The sequence below is a fragment of the Populus trichocarpa genome, chromosome 11, assembly GCF_000002775.5.
Source record: "Populus trichocarpa isolate Nisqually-1 chromosome 11, P.trichocarpa_v4.1, whole genome shotgun sequence".
NCBI classification, from domain to species: domain Eukaryota; kingdom Viridiplantae; phylum Streptophyta; class Magnoliopsida; order Malpighiales; family Salicaceae; genus Populus; species Populus trichocarpa.
Window position 1 is genome coordinate 8057099 of NC_037295.2, and position 15523 is coordinate 8072621.

Consider the following 15523-nt stretch of genomic DNA (forward strand, 5'->3'; position numbering starts at 1 on the left):
AGGTAGGGAATTTAGTAACATTAACGCCTTGTCTTCATTATCAAACTTCATATCAAATCACTAATAATATGATTGAACACATTGATATGCTGATTCAAATTTGTACTATCTACATCTTAAGACCAAACAATTTATGCTTAAGATAAAGTTTGTTTGACAATGACCTGAACATGTATCGACTTTTCAATTTTTCCCAAATTGTCGCCGATGATTCTAACAAACAATATTAACCTATTTTAAAAAATATATATTAATATTTTAGTAACTTTCTTGTATAGATATAGATTTGAATTCATATTTTAGTATTGTTATATTTTGTATTTTTATATAAAAAAATATTTTCTTATAATTGTTTTTAAACTTGACTTTTTTAAAAAAAAATAGGATAATATATTTTATATAAGTCAGTAACTCACTTTCAATACATGTGATAGATGATAAAATCTAAGGATATTTTTGTTATTAAATATTTCAACACATGGTTCATGCTAATATATATATATATATATTAAAAAAAGTATATAATAAAATACAATATAGCTTTTAAATTATATAACCAAATAAAGCTTTTCTACGTTTCGATCTTCTTTTTCTTATTCCATTCCTTTTTTTTCGTTGATCTATTTCTTTCTCACAGAACAACAAATACCCTAAAATCTAGGTTTTTATTTCTAAAGATATCATAAGGTGATGATCTTATTTCGCTAATTAATGATTCCTTTTTTTATTATTGATCCTAGTTTCATGAATATTTTTTTTATTAGTCTTACGATCTCAGTTGCATACAACTATGAAAGAAAATAAATCTTAGTTTGAAGGCATCGAATGCATATAACAAAAATTTATCATATGATTGAATGTTGAATAATGCATTTAATTTAATGTATTTCGTCTCATTTTTTAAACATAGGTAAATGTTTATCTCTCTTTGTTTTTTTTCTTTCAAAAAGAAAACCTTTAAAATATTAAAAGATCAATATTATCTTAAATGAAATTTAAACTTGATTGTCAAATTCATTATAATAGTAGTGTAAAATGCAATGGTTATTGAAGAATATGATGCTAATAAAATTCAAATTTAACTATCAAATTCAATAAAAAAAAAAATCATAGTTATAAGATCCAGTTTAAGGTTTTGTTTGAGGAAAAACAAACAAATAAATAAATAACTTTGATCGGTCTCACCCTGATTTTAACAAAATTATCCAAATTTGATTAGGTTAATTTTTTAAGTGGTTCAAAATTAAATCCAGTTAGACTAGATCTCATGTTAGCAAGTTATCAGCTTTAGTAGCTGAACTTACTACAAAAAAAACTTAATGTTTTTCTAATGATTTTGGTATTAATATATTCTAAAATACCTAAAAAAATCAATTATTTTGAAAAATCACTTTCAAATATAGTTAAAATACATTATTGTACGCATTTTAAGAATATATATAACATAATAGTCACCTTGTTTAATCATCACAACAAAAGCATACATCAAGCAGGAATAAAATCATAATATAAAGTAAATAGACCACGAAACTAGTAGCAAATAAATAGAAGCCTGCTTATTCTTGATAATCTCCTCGATCACTTTGCCTCAGCAACTCCTTGATCAAGCGAAATTAAGTGGCGAATATCATATGGATAAGCATAGGAAGGGTCCAAAGCACTATAAGATCTCTCTGCATAGAAAATATTAAAAATCTCAGTTGGATGGAATGAATCCCAGAACATGTATTGGGTCCTATTCTGGCATGGAACTTTGTCCGGAATGCATTGACCAATGGCAGATGATGGACAGCACGCTGTATTATTGACCTTGAAATCTGAGAAACATAAGGACAGATATTCAGCTGGTAAGGACGCCCACATCACATCTTAAGTAGCCGAAATAAATAAAGAAGGAAAGAAATACAACACGAGTAAAAGCCCCAATACCTACCAAGAACTGTAGAATCCTCCCCGATCTTATAGTTGTTTATATATATAATCTTTGCGTCCGGCAAGTCATCATTGAGTTCATCAATGACTGGTAAGAGCTTGCTGTTGAAAATCTGGGAAGCATTGTTCAAAAGCTCTACACAAGCAGATCCGTTCGTGCCATATGTGTCAATTGCACCTGGGACACAGCCTATTTTCCCTAGTCCGAATACCACTAGTTTCCTTGCTCCTAACTCGTACAAAGACTGAAGGGCCAACAGAGAGTTGATTAGGTAAAAAACGAAAAAGGAGAGAAGCAACTTCCAATTAAAGGGTCAGAAAGAAGAAGAATGTAGTGCTAACCCTTAGTTGCTGCGAGTATTGCTCAATAAGAAGTTGGGTGTACTTCTCCAAGGTATACTCATGGCTTGTTGGGAAGTACTGTGGCAAGAAATAGTTGTTGAGGTAGTCATTGTTGCCCATTCCAACCGAATATAGGCACTTGTTCAAGTTTCTTAGAGCTGACTCATTTCCCAACATACCAATCAAATTCTGTACTGTTTTGTGGTGATTTTGTAACTGCATATTCATGCTTATACGTTCACCCTGCATCCACGAGGACGTCAATCATAATTAAGAACTATATATGGCGACTTGAAACATTGAACGTGCAATGTATAGTTATATATTTACCAACTCCTGTCCAGTTTCGTCACGAATTCCAGCTGCCCCAGATGCGTAATTCACACCATGAAGTATGTCTGCTTCCTTGGCAGCTGCAAATGGTGGTATGTAGCTGTGAAAGCCCAAGATTTCGGCTACAATTTAAAAGAGGTCCTATCAGAACGAAAATATCAACATATGAAAATATATATCCTCATATACTTCGTTCTAGATCAAAGTCTTCGGACCACAAATCACCAAGAAAAAACCACAGATGCATGTTTTACAGATACAGGTGACTGGAGATGTAATTAGCTGCTGAAAATTACGAGCATTTATTTAACCAGAAAAAGAAGAAAAGAAGAGCAATTTTGGTTACAAGAACGTATTGTCATCGCGGGAAGTACCAATTACATCAACGATGGTGAGCCCATTGCAAAACCTTCCAGAGGGGCCATTAGGAAAATCAACGCCATACGGTGCATAATCAACTTTGGCGAGAGTCTGGAGCATGTTGTTGTTACCATTGTCGGCCAAAGAGTCTCCAAAAATGAAATAGCATGGCACCAGTGGATCTCCAGTAGCACAATGTTGCCACTTTGAAAACACCATGAACAAAACAAGTACCATCCACAGTCGCTTCATCTCGTGTGCCAGCATTTGCATCGAGCTTGAAAATTGAAAAACAGAAGGGAAGATACACCCTGTAGCAGTAATTAATGGCTCAATTTTAAGGGAAAAGGCGAGGAATGTTCAATGGTGCTGTGAAACAAATGAAAGCCAAGAGAGGTTGGGTGTAGATATAGCCTGTAGCTACTCACTCGGATCCTAGCAAGTGTTTTGTAGTTAAAGAAGTAAGAAGGGATTGATAATTATGGATCAGCAGCTCCTGACGTAGATTTTGTGTTTCTAGTACAGTGATGGCCATCTCTTTTTATCATTATTGTACTTTTATTTATAGAAAAATATTGACTTGTTCAGAAAAGTTTTTGTGACCAACTTGCTTTAAAATAACCAACATTGAAAAGTATCTGAAAAAGCATTTTGCTTCAAAGCAGAAAACAACAAGAATAAATAATACATAATGTTATCACTATTCAAAAATTTTATTTCAAGATTTTATAATTAAATTATTTTTTAAAGTAGTGTATTTTTTTAAAATATTTACAATTCATTAAATAAATCTAAAAAAAATGTTAATAAATTAAAAAATCTAAAATTAAAAAAATAATAATAAAACTAGCTCAAATAATAACTTCTAAATTGAATTTAAAAATCTACGGACCACGATTGCATTCATCAATACCAACCTCCATACAAAACTTAACCTTTAAAATCTCCTCATCAATTTTGATTGCAATATTAAAAATATTATAGAACTTTTTATTAAGCGAATATTTAACGCCAACGAAACCTCAATTAAACTAAGTTTTCTCCCATCAATCCATCAATATCTCAATAAAAATATGCACAAGAGTGATGTAAAATAAATCTACAACTGTGATATACAACTATTTACATCAAAATAATAATAAAAATGTTAAAATTTTACTGATATAATTTAATTGATCAGATTTTAAATTTTTTTAAAAAATTATTAATTTAAATTTTATAAATTTTAGAATCAATAAAATTTTATATGTTAAAAAAGAAAAGAAAAGGAAAGGATGAATTTATTTTTGTTTTTCTAAACATGGAAATCTCGGTCTCGGAGTACCTTCTCTTGGAGTTTTGTAGCATGTGGTTAATTATGTAGACACGTGGGTGAGAGATCATAAATGGTACTTCATAATGCAGCCATTATTGACTCCAAAACTCTGCTGCAACACTGTACGTTGGAAGTCTAATCTGCCACAAACAATTAAGAAATACAAATGGCTTTGGCCCACAAATATATTGGCAAAAAAAACACCCTAACTATTTTTAATATTAATATATAGATATCAAGCTTATCAATTTTGTTCTGTTGTTTTATCTAGAATGATCAAAATATTTCATATTAATTCAAAAAAATAAAATAAAATAAAATAATTTTTATCTTATTTTAAATCTCGGTCCGTTTCTAATTTTTCGGTTAAATTTTAGCCGGAATGTTCCGGTTCCATTCCACATGTTCTGTTCGGCTCTTGAAAAGCCATTGAATCAAATTGAACCTTGTTCAATTTAATTAATTAAATCATTCAAGTATAAAAAGCTCTTTCTCATTACTATTTTCAATAACAATGATATTAATAATAATATTGAAAATTATTATTACTATTTTCATTAATAATGATATTAATTTTTTAAAATTAGATTTATCACTAATATATATGGTTTATATTCATGTTGTTTTTTTCATGTTTATACTTTGTAGGAATTTGAGCAAAACAAGGGATACTTTAAATTCTATTAGCCTTGATAACATTGACCTAACTTTATATTTAAAATATTTGTGTTAAAACATTTTACTTTCATAATATTTTAATATTTTGTTTAATTTGAATTACTTTAAGTTAGAGATTTATTTAATCTTGACTATTTTGAAATATTTTAAATTTTAAAATTATATTTTTTTGTCATTGTGTTTGTATTTCATAATTTATAATTAATTTATTTTGAATTTAAATTATATTTGTTGAATATATATATATATATATATATATATATATGAACAATACAACCTTGAAACGGCTCGCCGAAACACTCCGAAACTGAAACATTCCATTCAAATTGAAAAAACAAAATACTTATCGAAACGGAATTGATAACCATGATTAAAATATATAAAAATATTAATTTAAAATAAAAAATAAAAAAATAATTTTTTTGAAAAATATATTTTTGAAACACGACCCTCAACTATCTAGAATTGAACGAAGAGTATTTCCTTCCCATTAAAGGAATCTCAATGAGCTCACACATAGCAATCCAATAATTTTGACCATGCTCTCGTAGTCATAGATAAATCCATGGAAAACACACCAGGCTTCCATTGTACTTTTCGTTATTATGAATAAATGATTCCATAGTTTTCACCTTCCAGACTCAGATTTTTAAATGCGTAGAAGTTACTACACGTGTATTTTTATGGTTTTGAAGCTTTTAATGTTAAAAATAAAATAATAAATAAAAATATTATTTTAATTTATTTTTAATAAAAAAACACTTTTCAAAAACTACCAGTACAATATTATTAAACACGCACCGAAACTAAGAGAACATCCTGTTAAAGTGCTTGGCATTTTCAATTGGATTTGAACCGCTGTTAAAAAAAAGTGTGAGCATTTTTTATGGGAAATTAAATAAAAATTATTAGAGAATAATATAAATTATATTTTGAAATTTTATCTAACAGTTTAAGCTATTTAATTAAAATGATTTTTTGACATGGTATTAGAGTCCTGATGACCAAGCAGTCACGAGTTCGAATCTCATTATTTCTATTTATTTAATATAAAATCAAGTACAAAGTAATATATACAAATTTTAAATTTAAAAAACTTTTACTTGAGAATAATATATTAAAAAATAATATAATTTATATTATGATACCTTATCTAACCATTTAAACTATTAAATTAATTTAATTTTTTTAAAAAAACACAATTAGCGATGGGATATCAGTGAAAGAATCAGTGGTGGAATGGTTTTCGTCACAGAATTGGTAAATAATAATAATAATAATAATAATAATAAATATGTTGCTAATTCCGTCTGTATTGACGACAAATAACAATCACGTTTTTCTGATGGTGAGTGGATGAAAGACAGGAGTCCTGTCTTGTCTGTCCTCTGCATGGGCAAAGGATCTGACCCCTCCTTTCTCCATCTCAACTCGAGGGGATTAGGTGAAAGGAAGAAACAAATCTGGTTTGTTGCTAACTAGCTATGTTCACCTAACATTCTAACATTTACCAAGAACACGAAAACTACCATTCTAACATCAACATATTGCATCAAAACAAGGTGGTCCTCTTGATTTTATGAAGATCTGTCGTTTTTTTTCATAAAGAGATCTGATTAGAGTGGCCGATTGCTCCCTTTCACCCTACGGACATAATGAAGGTGGTCCTTAAGATGTTTGGATTGAAGTGCAATATAACCCAAACAAAATTCACACATTTCAGCCTCGGCCCACCGCTTCGCTGCCTCAAAAGTCTCACTATTCTTTCACTTGCCAGTTGCCACTTGCCACCGTTGAGGCTCACGCTGCCTGGTGCGGCCTATCATGGCATCCTTTCCGCGTCTAACGGACACATGTCCGCCAGAGTTGCTGCTTCCTGCAGGCCAGGTATTATTTTTAAAATAATATTTATTATTTTTTAAGGGTTAATATCTAACGTACATGTTTTTAATTTATTAATTTTAAATTAACCTATTCAAAAGAAAATTAGTTTTGCACTTTTATATTGCATGTACCAGAAAAAAAAATACTTTCATTATGAATTTGTAGTATACATTTCTTACTTTTTTTATTTTTCTTTTAAAATATTATTATATTATTTGGATTAAAAAATATCTAAAAAACAAGTAAAGAAAGATAACATCTTAAAGAAATTAAATGAATATAAAAAAACACGAGGATAATGTACAAACACTTTATACATATACTCACTTATCAACGTCATACATGTACCAAACTTAATCAAAACCTTACATTTTGACCAATAAATCTCAGCTGAACAAAACCAATGAAAATTATTTATATATATTAACTTTATTGATATCATATCATATTTAATATAATATAATTGAAAATGCCTTAATCTTGGGATTATATCCCAATATATGAAAAAGTCATCCTAATTCTCTTTTGGTAAATTATAAGATTATAAAAACAAACAAAAACAAAAAACAAAAAACAAAGAGATGGAAAATATAAGGTTTTGATGAAGTTTGATATGGATCTATATAATAATTAATTACATTATTTTTTATTGAGTGTCATTTTGATTTTTTAGAATTATTCTGAATATTCACCAATTTTAATTGAAAGTTTTTCTCGCCACAACACATGAGTTGTGGAAAATTCTGTCAGGATAGGTGAACCCTATTAGGGCACTTACATGGATCATTTTTATAATAATTCATTTGAGTACATGAATCCATAATATATTTGAAATGCTAGATTTATTCACACGAATAAATCCTCATCCTAAGCAATAGACAAACCACTTAGTAGGAACTCATTAAAACCTTTAAACAACATTTAAACCACACAATCCAGCTTACCTCAGGTAGAGTGTACTAGGAATGCTAATATCTTCCCTAGCCACAATCAGTCTCATACCCTTTGAATTTCTGATAAGACTAGTATACCCGGGTTTCTTAGCGACCCTGAACCAAATACCTAAGTGGCGACTCCCTCGACCCCTGACGTCGAGCGTCCATGTGCGATAAGAAGTATAAGAAAGACATCACTAAGATAGTTATTCTTTGATAAGTCAAGACAGTCCAATGAAGAACCAAAAGTATGAAAATTCTCCCACACACAAGCACACAATATGTGACAATAATAATGTATATCAATCTTCTTAATTTGAATTGTAAAACTTATAAAAAAAAAGTATTTATAGTGATGAAAAAGACTATTTCCTAGTAGACTGATATTAAGTTCAATTTAAATAAAGGCCAAAGTATATATATATATAAAAAAACTTAAGTCTAAAATACAAAACTCTAATGCCGCATATAATGAACTAAAATAAACCCTAAACAAATCAGTCGTAACATATATAATGTTTAGCCAACTTTTAGGTATTCTAAAAACAAATGGAAATAAATGCCATTTTGTTTCTATGTAGAATACAAAAACCTTCCAGATAAGCTTGCTATTGCCCCTTAGTTTCCTTATAGGATATAGAAACCCTTGCCAAAATAATTTCAATTGTTGCCACCTATATTGTCCTTATAGAAAAATATTTTTTGCTAAATAAGAAGTCCACAAATTATAATCTAATTGACCTAACATTTTAATCCTATAAAAAACATGACCTCTAAAAAATTTCTATAACATTTTAGTCCAATGGTCGGATTGAAAGTTATACTTATTAGCATAAAACTACACATTAAAAAATATTAAACCAAAAATTAAATATGATTGTCCAACTCTTGTATAGATTGTATTAGGTAGGATAATAGTTTATTGTATGAAAGAAAAGTGAATAAAAAATGGACTTTTCAACTCACAAATCAAGTTCATATTTTGAAAGAAATAATATATATGTATAACTTTAAAAACAAATTATTTTTTTCAACTTTTAAAGAGAAGGACTCGTTGAATGATCATATTATCTTTGGGTTAAATCCAAATCACAAAAATAAAAAAAAACTTTATTATAAAAAAATATCAAAATATCGACATCCAATTGACATGACGTTACGAGTGATCATATTGGTTGATTATTTGATAAAAATCATTAACATAAGCTTTTATATATGAAAAATATCCCAATTCTCATCTTTCATTTCTTTAATTCTTTGTACTTTTCTCTTTGAGTTTCCTGATCTCTTTATCTTTTTTATCTTATAGTTGTGTTTAAAAAGGAATTAAACTCACATTTATTTTAATCCCTCTTTATTTTTCACTCCTAATATTTTGTTATTTTCAATTTTTTTTTCTTGAAAATGTGTTGGAAAATGAAAAACCAACTGTGACATGTGTACTAATGAAATTGCATTACAGATTTGATAAAATAGAAAAATGCTCGAAAATCACCCTTGTGGTTGTACCAACTAGACTAATGAGCTCATGTGGAAAATGTTGGTCAGATTTTACTTTGTGCAAATTTTGTCAGTTTGACCCAATCGTTGCATTAAATTTCAAGTTGATTACTCATTGTCAAAAATGTTTAAGAAATGAAAAAAATATTTATCAATTGAAAACTTTTTTCTTATATTACAAGCTATAAAACACACTCTAGATTAAATGATTTCACAATGTTTTTTGTATGAAGATATAATTGGTGGTTATTTTGCAATATCTTCTTCTGGTAAAATATCTTGGTATTGCTTTAATTGCCTAAATGACATATTTTGATTTTATTTATAGAACTCATTTTTTTCATATTAAATGAAATGTGATACATAATAAGTGATAAAATATAAATTTTAATTATATGTTAAATTTGTTACTTTGATAGTGTTTGACATTGTGATAACAGTTGTTTTTCAAAGTATGTTTTTTTTTTAAAAAAAACATGGGTGTTTGAGCTAGTTTGTATATACCTCGACTAATCTTACGGACCCTGAAGTTAACGACCATGTAAGTCTCCAGTGGCTCTAAGGTTTGTGGGACTTGAACTGATGACCTCTAGGGAGTAAATTTAAGGCCTGACCAATTAAACTATACTCCTCAGAGTTAATTGTTTTTTATTTCTAAAATATATCAAAATAGTATGTGTGTGTATATATATATATATAAAATTAATTAATTTTTAATATTAACGTATGAAAATATACAGTGATGATTTTGCATTTTACAGCTCAATCATTTTGTTATCCGATCATGCCGGCTGATTTAAATTTGTCCTTGTTTATCGTTTGGATTCACAGGTCACAACAAAAGGTGTAATTAGCTTTGAAAAAGAAATGAAATTGGTTCATTTATTGAGTGAAATCAAGATTTTCTTGAACAGAAGCAAACTAGGCAAAGAATTGGCGTTGGGAGAAAAGGGGGACGAGTGCTCTCTGTTTCTGAACGTTGTTTGCTGCAGATAAAAAATGCTTTACTTTTTTACTGCAGTAAATATGGTTGAAAGGACATTTACCACCACCCAATCAAATCATTGTCGTTGCAATAGTCATTTTGATCCATGGGCATGGGCTGATGATACATGTTTCCATGTTGCTAAAGCAAAGTTGACGACTTGTATAGTGATGTGTAGGACAATGACTGGTCAACACCATCTTAATCTGTGATGAAATCTGTTTTTGGGATTTTGGATTTAGTTGATGGGGTGAAGAAAGCGTACGTTTTTCTGTTTCGATGACGCACAAAACACGAGATCTTTAGATTGGCCTTTCTGTGCGCTGAATATATATATATATATATTCCTTCTTTCTTTTCTTACCACTAAAAAATAAAACGTCTACTTCTCTGCTAAATTCCACTGGCTTCGAGGGGTACCTTGGTCATTTTAGGACAACACGTTTGCGCCTCTTGCTTTTTTTTTTTTTTTTTTTTTTTTAAACTTGTCCCGTTTTGGAGATTCATGTGGTAGTGTATATTTCTAAGATGATATATATATATATATATATATATATATATATATATATATATATATATATATATATATATATATATATATAATAAAAAATTATTTATTTTTAATATTATTAATGAGTTTATAATAAAAATAAAATGATTGAGACAAAAATATTTTATATAGAAAATTATAAAATTGTTATAATTATGATATTTCTATTATATCAAATTATTGTTTCTAAAATAATATATATGATGTTATTTAAGGGAAAAATTGATATTTTATTATTTATAGAATTTTTTTAATTTCCCTATTGTCATACCTCAAATTTTAAAGTATTTGCTTTTAATTTGATTTTTAAAGGGGTTAAAAATTAGATATTAAAATATCAATGATTAATTTTGATTAAAAATATGATTTGTCAATTTATGAAAAAATTAGTAATTATATTGTGCTTTTACCCTTTTTTTTCCTGATATTCGGTTTGAAAAAAATCATCAAAATATTTTTAGTTCTTTTAATTTTAAATTTTAAACAAATTTAAATTTTTAAAAAATAAAGTTCATGCTTGTTTAGAATTTTAAAACTCTCTATTATAAATACATACCTCATTGGACAGGAAAAAAAAAAGAACAAATCAAAGATTTATAGAAGGGTAGTAGATAAAAAAAAAAAAAAAAAACCTCTTCATTTCCCCAACACTGTGCATAACTTGATAACCCGTCTTGACCAATAGCAGGAAGGGGGCCTTTCCCATTTGTTTTTTTAGCCAATAACCCAAGGAGCAAAAAGGCACACAGACTCTTCTCCTCTTCTTTTCACTGTATCGTTTTATTTTTATATTTTAAAAGTATTTTAAAAAAAATTTAACTTTTTTAATTTTTTAATTTTAAATTAATAATTTTTTGATTTTTTTATATTATTGTAATATAATAATATTAAAAATATTTTTAAAAAAATAAAAAATATTATTTTAATATATTTTAAAATAAAATACATTTTCTCAATCAACCAAACCACCACCACAAACACTGTCGCCCCTCGTTGTTTCTCTCTAACCAAGACCCACATCTCAATCGATGGCCAACCCTTCACTCAGTTCCTATCCTCTTCCATTCACGGTGACCATCAATAGCTTCTAGTTGAACCACTGAACCTTCCTCTCTCATCCAGCAGCGGCGGTCAGCCCTATCAACTCTACATCCCAGCAACCACACCACGAGAACCAGCCCTTAACTTAGTTGTCAAAGACTTAATCATCAACAACAAGACCCATCTTTCTCCTTAAACTGCAACCCATAACCTTTCCCCTCCTTGTCATGAACCAACGGACGACTACGTACCATCAGAGATAATAGCATCTAACCACTGAAGAAGAATAAAAACGAGAAGAAATAGATCCAATAACAAAAAAAAAAATCAGATCTAGAGAAGAGATAAAATCAACTATTTTTTTTTGTGATTTTCTGGTTTTGCAAGTAACAGTGAAGCCCACCATCGGCAGGGGAAGGAAAAGGAGGAGACAAGTTGCCTGAATTAGTGAAATATGTTAAAACAAATAACATAAAAATATCATAATTTTTTTTTTCTTGAAAATTGCTTATGGCGAAGCAAAAAAAAAATTCTTTGCATAATTTAGCATAAGAAAAAAAATAAAAAACAAAGAAATTATTTTCTGTTTTTAGCATTAATAAAATGTATTGTTTTTGCATGCTTTATTGAAGCTTATTAGAAGCTTCACCCAAATATAATGGTTTTTTGAACCTACATATAAAATACCAAAAACTTATTTATTTAAAAAGATTCAAAACCCACTTTTGTTATTCTCAGTGAGTCCAATGACTATTTTTTATGGGTTTAATGACAATTTTAAAACTCAATCTAGAGATGTTTGAGACAAGTGAATTCATAACGAGTATCAATCCTTGTATTTACTGATGTTAGAATAAAAAATATCAACTCTGGTATTTATTGATACTAAAATCACAAATATCAACCCTTATATTTATTTTATTGATGTTTGAGTCAGAAATATTATAGACAAATCATTGATAACATAGTACAACAACCTAAAGAAATTTAAAACAAAACTAACAATATGGTCTGTCTAAGGTAGGACATTTAGGGGTGATAATATAATCTCTCTAGTATAGCCAGTCCCTTGCCATAAAATCTTTGAAGATCAGTTGGGGTTTCTAGTGATCATAATACAAGAATGTCTATAAAAAAAACACAGAATCTTAAGCCATTGGTAGACAATTGTGTATTCTTTTCTAAGACGAAACTTGCTTTGGGCTTTACGGTTTGTGATCCATCATAAACTAACTCCATATTTTTACGGTGACAAAACAAAGATAAATCCATTCTAGCCTTGATTTTGTTTTTTGTCTTCCATTTCACGTTCATAATCGCGTTGAAAATATTTTCAAACACGTTCTTTTTAATGTATATGACATCAAAGTTATGACAGAGGAGATTGGTATTCCAATAAAGAAACTTTCAGAAAATACTTCGCTTTACCCAATTATAGGTCAAACCAAAACCAAGAAATTTTTGCATACCGGATTGAAAACCAAACACAATGTCATCGTACTCTGACATTACATCATACAATTTTTCACTCGACGATAGCGGCGGGGCAACATCCTTTTTAACTCTGCCAACAAAGAAGACCTTTATGTTCTTTCTGTACTTATGATCCATTAGCAAGAGCTGTTTGTGGTAATAAAAAAAGATGTTTTACTGCCATTTGTTAACGTGATGACCTTGTTATTTTCCATACAATATAGTTATGCTAGTTTTTCATACGTGCTTTAACTAGAAACCATTTCATATGCAGGAAAATCATTGATAGTCCAAATCAAAGTTGTCTTTATTTAAAAACTTTGTTTTCTCAATACATCATATGTCAAAGCCTCAAATAACCACATTATTTCAACTCATCAATCAACGGATGAAGACAAACATCTATATTCATACCTAAACTATTAGAACTGGGTGTGACCGTAGTTAAAAACAAGAACTTCGACCTCATACATATCTTCGGTGGCAAGTTGTAAACCATGAGCATCACTGACCAATAAGAATAAGAAGCAACAAATGACCCGAATGGATTAAATCCTTCTGTATATAACCCCAGATGCACATTCCTTGATTCCACTGATGCACCCTATTAAAATGTTTTCAGGCTTCACCATCGGAAAAATGCATCATCACTTCATTCACCACATCATATGAATGATGTCTTATTATGTGCTCAACAGTCTTTGGTGACATAAATAACATTTGCAGTCTAGGTGTGATAAGAAAATATTTAAGTTTTCTATGTGTGACAAGAGTCCTTCCCCTACCATTTTTGGATTTATAATGAGCATGCCCCCATGTTCTACACTCGGTCAACTATGCATTTTCAAGATAGTATAACATGCAGAAGTTTGGACACATATCAATTTTCTGGTATCCTAGGTTATAGGGTTTCATAATGGATGTAGTAGTATAAGAGTTCTCTTTCATCCTATTCCCTTCAGGTGAAATGCTTTTCGCTCATTCAACAATTATGTCGTAATTGACCTCACTCAACCTATGATCTGACTTAATGGTGAACACATGTGCAATGACCGATAATTTACTATGATTTGTGCACCTATCCCATAATTGTTCGTCAGAGTCTTTCAAAGATCAAAAAACCTGGCCGTGTTTACATTAAATTCTTCATCTACTATTGGACATTGACCGGCATAACCCTAATTTACTTTCATCGCATCCATAACCATATTCTTATAAGAATTATTATTATCATCTATAATTTCATACATGTTGCTAGAACTAGAAGTTAACCCAACTATCTTTTTTATCATGGTCTCGTGAGGAACATATGGTTCTCTATTTGTAAACCAACACATGTATCTCTTCATGAACCCTTTTTTCTAAAATATGCATCGTTACAACATCTGGATTAAAAAACTTTTTATTTTTACACATCTTACATGGGCATCTAATACCATTTCCACTAATATTTCTTAAATTAGATAGTGTGTAATTAATAAAACATTGAACTCCATTACAATAATTCATCCTATGCAATCCTTCGGGTGAATTTCGATACATCCATGAATGATTATCCATTACTTATGTCAAACCTATATAGAATACTGATGACAACATGTATTAATTAATTACGTAAACTAAATAAATAACAGAACATTGGTTTAACTCAAACTTATTCAATCAAATTTAATAGTAAAACTAATTCATAATCAATTATCTATATAAATTCAAATTTCTATACATTTACCAAAAATCTCAACTCAACAATAAAATTGACAAAATATAAAACAGATCTATTAAATAAGTCATTATTTATTTCATCACAAAACACCTAAGTTACAAATTCAAAATAAATTTAATCAATTTAAAAATAAATACAATTAGAGGAAGAAGAAGAAATGAGAAAGAGAGAGAGGAGGGTCACTCTTCATGTTATAAATTAAATATTACAGAAAAATGATGGTTATGCTACTTGTGGACGTTGGACTAGCCACTAGTGCTGTTTGGTTTTTCTGGTCAACCTAAATTGGCAATTCACCAAGAGGGAACTCAGAGTCAACCGCATTTGTTAAATTGTTTGAGCTAGCAATTACATTTTAATTCAAGCTGATGATTCAGGCCAAAAGTTATTTCTCTAAAATTCTACAGTAAATTTATAATTTATAGCTATAGCTAGACATCTTAAATTTAACATGAAAGCAGAAATTATGCTA

The 15523-nt window shown here is 29.2% G+C and overlaps 1 protein-coding gene across 1 annotated transcript; it reads right to left on the bottom strand.

Annotated features, from left to right (window-relative positions):
- Positions 1 to 1440: 1440 nt before the first annotated feature.
- Positions 1441 to 3500, bottom strand: LOC7471846 (GDSL esterase/lipase At5g45670). The gene is made up of 5 exons (XM_002316714.4): positions 2982 to 3500; positions 2605 to 2729; positions 2275 to 2517; positions 1934 to 2177; positions 1441 to 1817 (listed from the first exon to the last, which is right to left on the bottom strand). Exons 1-5 carry the CDS (start codon positions 3238 to 3240, stop codon positions 1579 to 1581), a joined length of 1110 nt encoding a protein of 369 aa, XP_002316750.4. The 5' UTR covers positions 3241 to 3500; the 3' UTR covers positions 1441 to 1578.
- Between the last annotated feature and the right edge of the window lie 12023 nt (positions 3501 to 15523).

Bases quoted from the DNA above. Each gene is read 5' to 3' on its own strand.
- LOC7471846 (XM_002316714.4), bottom strand. From the start codon at position 3,240: ATGCAAATGCTGGCACACGAGATGAAGCGACTGTGGATGGTACTTGTT. The intron at 2,730-2,981 runs GTACTTCCCGCG...TTTAAATTGTAG, and splicing joins CACCATCGTTGATGTAATTG to CCGAAATCTTGGGCTTTCAC. The intron at 1,818-1,933 runs GTAGGTATTGGG...TATGTTTCTCAG, and splicing joins GGAGGATTCTACAGTTCTTG to ATTTCAAGGTCAATAATACA.